This window comes from Gekko japonicus, unplaced genomic scaffold (assembly GCF_001447785.1).
Source record: "Gekko japonicus isolate JY-2015 unplaced genomic scaffold, Gekko_japonicus_V1.1 scaffold138, whole genome shotgun sequence".
In the NCBI taxonomy this organism is placed as follows: Eukaryota; Metazoa; Chordata; class Lepidosauria; order Squamata; family Gekkonidae; genus Gekko; species Gekko japonicus.
Window position 1 is genome coordinate 465,032 of NW_015163096.1, and position 8,278 is coordinate 473,309.

Below are 8,278 nucleotides of genomic sequence, written 5' to 3' on the forward strand. Positions count from 1 at the left end.
TGTATGCAATCAATTGCCCCGACTATAAGAATGCAATTTATGTTTAAAGTACTGATGAGGAGGAGGAAGGGGGCATATATTCATGCGAGATACTCAGCTCTGTCCTTTGAATTTTGGAGTAATCTGTGCAGACACAGATTACATGTATTCAAATATCTCTGAAACAAATTATTCAAAAGTTATCTCCACTGTTCCCCCTAAGGGCCACCAAACTTTTTAAAAATGAAAGCTTTACTGTTACTGAATTCGGAATCTCAGAGGGTCCTCCAATAATGTTTTCCCAAACGTTAATAGAACCAGTGCATTGCTGGGGTTTTTTATTGCAGAATATTTAAAGCAACTGTACCTTCCGAGATTTTTCCCCATAATTTTTTTTTAAATAGAGATTGTTTCAACACATCTTGAACACAGTATAACAATTGGTAGGGTCTTTTTGGTGTATTATTATCCCACCCTGTTTGCAAGGAGTTTAGAATCATGTGTATTTGTCTCTCAGAAACAAAAGAAAGACTGATGTAAGAAAAAATACTTTGGTTAATGCAGAGTGAAAGTACTGTTGTAATACAGAGGTGTTTGAGGTGGTCTGATGAGAACAATTAGTAGGAACCAGTAAACAGAAAAAGGCAAAAAATACAAGTGTGTGAGGTTCTTTTGGACCAAATCAAATTTCTGAGAATTTAGCATGAGACATATTTCTCTATTAATTAATTTTTTCAACTAAATAGAAGAAAAAAATATACATAGAGACAAAAATACAACAATAGTGGTGGCAGACCTACACACAGGTTTCTATAAAAGGTTTCCTAATATCTAAAAAATGTCCATACACCATTGTTGTTTATATGCCATGAATTCAGATACTGATAGAGTTCTAAGGACCTCAGTCCATTGATTTATCGGAGGTGGGCTTTTATCCTTCCAGTGTTGTAATACAAATCGTTTAGCTCTAGTAAGGAAATGGAAGATCCATTTTCGTTGACCATTGGTTAGCTTCCTCAAAAATTGTTGAAGATTCTAACACAAAATTGATTTGAGGAATACCTTTCTCCCAGATAAACCAAATGATTGGACGTGCCCAAAGTGTATGTTTAAGGGATGTGTCCTGTGAGTTACAATGCCAACAGTTAAGATACTTTACTCAAGTCCTTTGCTAAAGGGTCACTGTGGTGTCCTGTCCTCCTAAAGATAATTTTTTGCAGAATAAGTAGCAACTGAAGATCCATCGAGAGACCAGGTATAAATTTTAAAGCCATATCTCATTGCTTTGGCAAAATAGGGCAATTAGCAAAACTTTGTTGGTCTTAAAGGTGCCACTGAACTCTGAATTTGTTCTCCTTATTCCAGTCATTCCTGAGATTCAGCATATCCTATTTATTAATCAACATGAAAATATTTATAGACAAATATGGTATTTGATTCCACTATTAGCTTTTATGACCTACGCATATATGAATATTTATGGATTACTCATTATCCTGACTTCTGTCCAGTAGCCACTTTACTGGATGATTATTTGTTGCTTAACTTTTAAAGACATTTATAGAAGTTCTTAATATAGTTGTACTTAAGTTCTCACATTATACTAACAACCGCATATCTCATATAATATAGGACCTCTGAATGACATCTAGAATTTATAGGTCTTCTCCAGGAGACAGATGGATTTGTATGTGTGTGTGTGTTTTGATACTGGTGTGACTGAAAACCATATACCCTTTCAAAAGCAATGTATGAGAAGTCCTTTGTTCTTATGCTTGAGGTAGCTAGTGAGCTCATTCTTGTGTTTTGCTTACTGGCCCTGTTCCCAGATGCAATATTCCCCTTCAACATGCTCCTGGGAACTTACTACTTTTCTACTTGTGACAGCTGGAGTGTTCAATACAAGCAGCTGTATTTAAAAGAACTTTCTGGAACACATTATTCTAGGTCCGCCAAGCTGCCTTTCAGTCCCTGGGGCCTTTTATAGCGACGTTTGCTAACCCATCCAGCAGTGGTCAGTTTTTTAAAGAAGAAGAATGTAAGAATGCTGAGGACCAGAATTTTGCAGAGGAGTATAGGTATGATTCGATTAATGATTTCCATTTTTAAATTAGTTTGTTTTCATGTCTCCAGTGCCTTTTTAAAGACTTCTTAAATAATCAAGATATGTTGGGTTATGTACATACCATATTGCTACATTCTATGTTTGTGGGAGTACTTTGACAATTTTGCCCTTGTCCTTGTGGGACCCATGTGTCCATATACATAGATTTGTGGTTGTTCCTCTTTTTTGGTCTTGAGTTCTGGCACACTTGTTTAAAGTGCACTACTGTATGAATGCAGCACTTTTTATCTTGATGTAATTTTTTGTCTCCAGTCTACTGAGGTAGGGAGCATGCAGCAGAAGTAGCAAAGGATAAGCAGACTGGGCACTAGGCACGACTATGTCATAGTCTGGACACTTTTGCTCCCATTTAGGTGGGCAACAAATTTCCCACTTCCTTTAACACTTTGTGATTCCCCCTGATGTTGCAGGTTGGTCACCCAAAAATTAGATACATTTTTAACTGCTATGGGAGATAATTTAACATTTGAATGTACTTATTCTTTGTCTAGCAATGGAAAAAATATGGATTCAGAAGATATCCTAACTCATGATGTACAAAGCCAGACGGAGTTGTTGTCTTTAGAGGATGATGTTAGTGATTTTGCAAAGACTCTTGAAACCACCAAGGAAGACAGTAATTCTGTGTTGGTTCATTATCAGAATGAAACTTGTTTCCAGCCTGAGATGACGTTACGTTGCACTTTGTCTCCAGAGCCATCCAGTGAAACTGCAGATGAGACTGAACAAAGTTTTGATGATGGTAGCGTAACAGTGCCTCCAGCACCTGCACTGAATTCCCAGGAAAATTCCCTTTCAGAGCAGGAATTATATAACTCATTCCATTTCTGGAGGACTCCACTTCCTGAGATAGATATTGATTTAGAGCTTCAGGAAACTGCAGAAATACTTGATTCAGAAACTCAGGAAGGAAAACAGGAGGTTGTTGCATCAGCTTATCCAAACATTACCATGGCTAAAAGGAGAGAGTTGGAAGAGATGATCGAAAATTTGGAACCTCATATGGATGATCCAGACGTTAAAGGTATTAGTGAAGTGTTTTTGGTTCAAGATTTGAATTGAATGCCAAGAAAAGAAAGGCATTCATACCAATTGCTGTTTGCTTTTTTTAGAAACTTGGTGTTAGAACTCCTATGAAGGGAGGAGTTTTCAGCAGCAGATACCCCCTTCCCATAGAACTCCCCCCCCCCCACATACCTCCCATTCCCTGAAAAGCCTCTAGTTAGTATCATGAAATCCTTCTGAACAATATGCCATGGGGGGGCTGTAATAAGAAGGAGAAATTGGGCAAAATTGTCCTCTTACTGTTGTGTAAGGAGAGTAATGGCAAGCAAGATGTGTTACTATATTCAGTGCTGATTGTAGCACTTCCCTTCATGATCTTTACAGGAAACCAGAGGGCTGCACTTTAAGGCAGAATTATTTGGTTCATAACAAATAGCCTTTTCAAATATATATATTGAATTCTGGTTTACTTTCATCCCTAATTAAGATAATAATCATGTTTAATCCATGGACTGATTAGTTCACATTTTAAAATACTGCTAACTAATGTTGTATTGTTTTGTCAAGCTGGGGACCCCATGAGGAATCACAAGAGGGGGGAACAATTTAGAAATTATATCCAGGATTCCATGGGCTTGTAGAGGCTACTTACCCCCCCAAAAAACTTGATTTTCAATTGCTGTCAGCATTATTTGTCCTGAAATATATATTCAGTCCTCATCAGGCTGTCAGGGAGAGTATTTCATTAAAAAAATAATTTTAGAAGAAGAAGAGATTGGATGTATACCCTGCCCTTCACTACCCAAAAGTTACATTTTTCTACATACCTAGAGAGTACCCCTCCCCCCAAGATGTAGAGGTTCCTATTCTGTCTGTGGGTGACCTGGTTTTGCTACTGTTATGATTGCCTGTCATGATCTCACAATGAGATAGGATTGCATGTATTTAGTGGGATAGGGCCTAGAAAACAGTAACCTTGATCAATTAATTGTGTCTGCTTTATTCCCTTTATTGCCTTGGCTTAGACCTGTTTAGATTTCAATACTGAATCTCAAAATCATCTTAATAGCAAACTTGGTGTCTCTGTTTTTTAAGGAAGTTTGTTTTTGTCTTGCAGCTAAGGTGAGCTCAACAGTTGTACTCTGCTTACTTGCATAAGTAAAAATCAAATTTAGGTATTTTCAGTTAGTGCTGAGTAAGCTGCATAATATCATATCAGAGTCTGAAACATTTTATAAGCAAATGCTTCAGAGTCGGCCTTTTAAAAAACTAATTATATAAGTGCTATAGTTATTATAAAGCAGGAAGGAAGGGTGGGCACTTTATGAAAGCAGGAAGGAGAAGTTGCAGATGAAAAAAAGTTGCTATTGTGTTACTATGCAATCATTGTTATAGTAACACAAGAACATAACAAACAAAACAAGTGAAGGAAGGGGTGTGCTGTGCCTATATTGCATACCAAAAGTCCCAAGTTCAGTCTTGAGATCTGGTGAGGGATCAAGTAAAACTATTAGATAACTAGTAATTTGAAAGGTATTGTACTCATGGCTTAGTAGCTTGTCATCCTTTCCTAAGGAGCATTAACTTGCCTTTTCCTCAACAAGCACTGTGCCAGGGAACAAAACCATTTTAAGCATCCAGAAGCTGAAATTTGAGTCCTGAAGATCATTCCATGGTCCCTATATTTTAATTGTATGACCGTGATATTCCATTTCTGTCAAAGGTAACTGCAACTAATCTATTCTAGGTTGTGCCCAATTGATAATTTTCTTTACACACTTGAAGCATTGTGTCTGTATATCCATTTAGTTTGAAATTGACTGAGCTGATATGACAAACTTTATGTTGGATTTCTGAGTATCTGATAGGCCTTTCCCATTTCCAGTAACCTTCAGCACTTACTGAAAACACATTGCTTGGCTGCCGTTCTCATCTGTGCCTTTTCCCCCTTCTCACAGCCCTTTGCCTCATTTGCCCACATAACCCTTTAATCCTGTGGGGGAAGCATATGGTGGTTGACTATGAAGAACCATGTGATTAGTCAGTGACAAGCAGGGGACCTACGGGGTCTTATTTCCTACTATATCCTCCTCTCCACACTATTTCTTCTTTCCTCCTGGTATCTGTCATTGCCCCTCCCCTTCCAACTCACCAGCCTGCCATTATCTGCTTCCCCAGACTTCAGCTTTCCCTCCTTCCCTCCCCATGGCAGTACGTCCCCAGGAAAAGTCCAACCAAGTTGCAAGAGTTGTGTGGTAGTGAGCTGTTTGAGTGAGTTGTGTGGTGGTTGCCTCCAGACCTAGCCAAGTTGTGCAAGTTATGCAGCAGTGAGTCACCCAGATGGGTTGTGTGGTGACTGCCATTGGCCTGGCTGAGTCATGCAAGTTGTGTGGTAGCATGTCACCCAATGATTGTCACGAAGCCTGGCCTCAGGAAAGGACCCTTTCCAGAGCTGTTTTGAGCTCCCAGTCTATGTCTGTTTCTCCCCCTTTGATTTATAAAAACCAAGTCTCAGACAGCTCAGCAATAATGTTGTGGTAGCCTAATAACCCCCCAAATGGCCACCAAGACCTCAGAACATAGTTTCATGAGAGATCAATGGATTTTCATTTCTTAAAAGCTACAGATGTTTCTGTTATTTTGGAGAGGTTGTTGGTGGCAGTAGTTTTGATTTCAGGTTTTTCTGCAAACCTGGGGCTTCCCTCAGGTTTGTTGGAAAATGTCTGCTCTCTAGCTCCATTGGGTGGATTTTCTGATCTACGCTCTATGGCCTAGTTCAGAATTAGACATATGATGTCAGATTGCTACATCTGATGGGATGGCATCATAGGTACTTGTAGTTAACATCACTTGCATTGCCTTAGCCAGTCAGATTAAATGTTTTTAAAGGTGGTATGTGCAAATGAAATGGGAATGAAGACAAAGAAGGAAAATGATGCCCCAAATTTCTGGAGCCATGGGAACAAAAGGGTGTTATATACTGAAACAGCACACCTGTTTGGTGAGGTGTGTAACTTGATGAGGTTAACTGAATATGCTTTCAGAGTGAGTATCACAGCTGGAGAATGCTTAGCACAGTGTTAATTTGAACCTCGCTGGCTAATGTGGGGTGATACCCACTTCCTAATTTTTTTCCTGATTCCTTGCTGTGGATCTTTTTAATGGTTAAAGAAAGTTAAGTTTCCATTCTCTGTGAGACAGGGCTTTATGGGGGGGGGGGGGAAGAGATGGGATAAAAAGGAGCCCACATCTGTTTCTCTTGCCTTTGTGAGTAAGCCACTGTTATCAGAATTTTTTTCATTAATTAAACATTCCCATTTTATCGAAAGCTTTCAAGCAGTTGTGGAGCATATACAATATATTCACCCACTGATGTTTCAAGGGTATGCCATATTTTATGACAGTGTTATGCAAACTCTGTTACCTCAGATTCCTAAACTTTCTTTTTTAATTAGTTTGATGCATGTGTGTAGCTTAATATAATTGTAATCGGTAAGCAAATTCCCATCACAAGCTAAAAGCTTTGGTGATGGCCAACAGACAGGATCCATTATAGGGCTCTTCTGTTATGCGGCGAGCTGTATTAGCAGATGTTAAGTCCAATAGAGATGAAAAGAGCAATTCATAGTGTGGCACTGATTGTTTCTGACTGTTTGCCAATTAAGACAGGGGTCACTATGTTGGTTATGCTCAGCCTAGGTTTTTAGGTCTTTCAAGAGGCTGGGATAGAATCTTCTTTTGAAAAATAAAACAAAGGTTCAGTGTTGAGTATATGGCTAGAAGAACTGAGACATTAGGAACTAGCTCTTTATAGCTGTGCCTAACAAAGCTCAAGTAAAAGAGGTGCTTGCTGACTTTTGAACCAAGTATAATGGTTCCATAGAATTGATAATATACACATATCAGATTCTGAGTGTTCAAAGAATTTTGTACTCAGTGTTTTATTAATCCGAACATTCCTCTGAGGTGGGTCAGCATTATTATCCCTGTATTGTGGAACTGAGGTGAAGCTGAGAGGGCTAACCCCAGGTTGTCAGTCTTGTGGCTGTGGTAATGGGTAGCATGTTATGCCAATAAAGGTCTATGTGTGTGTGTGTGTGTGTGGGTAGCCACCACACATCACCATGGATAATCTACTTTTTTGTTTGTTTTAAGGAGAGTGCTTATTGTTTTCAAAATTGCTTGTTTGGTTGCCTTGTGGATTTATGGAATGCAAAAGCAGGGTATAAATATCACACCATTTTTTTTTTTAAGTGTTCCATCCATTGCAACAATGGTAGTTCCTTGATCTAGGCCATAACTGAGTTCATCCACTCTGTCCTTAAAAGCAGGAGGAAGATTCTCTGTCTTCAAGGTCACTTCTCCCTCTGAGGTGGAGGACATCTTGTGGGTGATTCCCATCCATCACTTAGGGAGGCAGGACTAATTTCAATTACTTCCTGTTTCCTGTAGAGGGAGTCACCCTAGGCTCAGTTCTTTTCCTGCCTCAGAAGGGAGAACAGCTAGGTGTAGGCTCTGCCTAACCCTATCTTTCTGAGTTAACTTACTTTCACTTTCTCCTTCCATCTTGGCTGTTCCCTCTCTCTGAAGAAACTTAAGAAAAATCAAATCCTTTTCTTCTTCCTTCCGATATGTTATCCTCTTTTCCCCCCCCTCCTTTGGAGGTTGAGCATTGCTAGGCCGGTTGCTCTCTTAATGGGAGGGGATCTCACAGCCCGCCTTCCATGGCATTAAGAGAGGATAGCAATGGATTTCTCTCCACTCCGGAGATAGGGGGCGTAGCGGTGGCCGACGCTCAACCAGCAGAGCAAGGCGAGGATGGCATTCCTAAGTGCGCCAAACAGCGCCAAACAGCTGCACACCCCTGCAGCATTTACAGAGCCCGCACCAGCCTCAGCGGCCATTTTGGAGTCCACTGGCCACTCTATGCTTTAAGATGGGAATGGCGAGCAGAGCCTAATCCCGCACATGGCGCACCCCGAAACCTATGGTTCAAGGGGGTTCATCGAGCTAGGCGTGATTGTGCCGATAATGCTCAAGGGGCCAAGGAAGATGACGAGTTGCAGAGCGGCGAGCAGAGCCTAATCCTGCACATGGCGCACCCTGAGACCTATGGTTCAAGGGGGTTCATCGAGCTAGGCGTGATTGTGCCGATAATGCTCAAGGGGA

At 40.2% G+C, this 8,278-nt stretch overlaps 1 protein-coding gene across 2 annotated transcripts in view; it reads left to right on the plus strand.

Moving 5' to 3' along the window:
- PPP4R1 (protein phosphatase 4 regulatory subunit 1) overlaps nucleotides 1-8,278 on the plus strand; it is a 63,062-nt gene that overhangs the window by 23,960 nt on the left and 30,824 nt on the right. For both annotated transcript variants that reach the window (XM_015406613.1, XM_015406614.1), the window contains exons 10-11: nucleotides 1,927-2,057; nucleotides 2,596-3,128. In XM_015406613.1, the coding sequence (XP_015262099.1) occupies nucleotides 1,927-2,057; nucleotides 2,596-3,128 (664 nt within the window). The remainder of the gene's footprint in view (nucleotides 1-1,926; nucleotides 2,058-2,595; nucleotides 3,129-8,278) is intronic.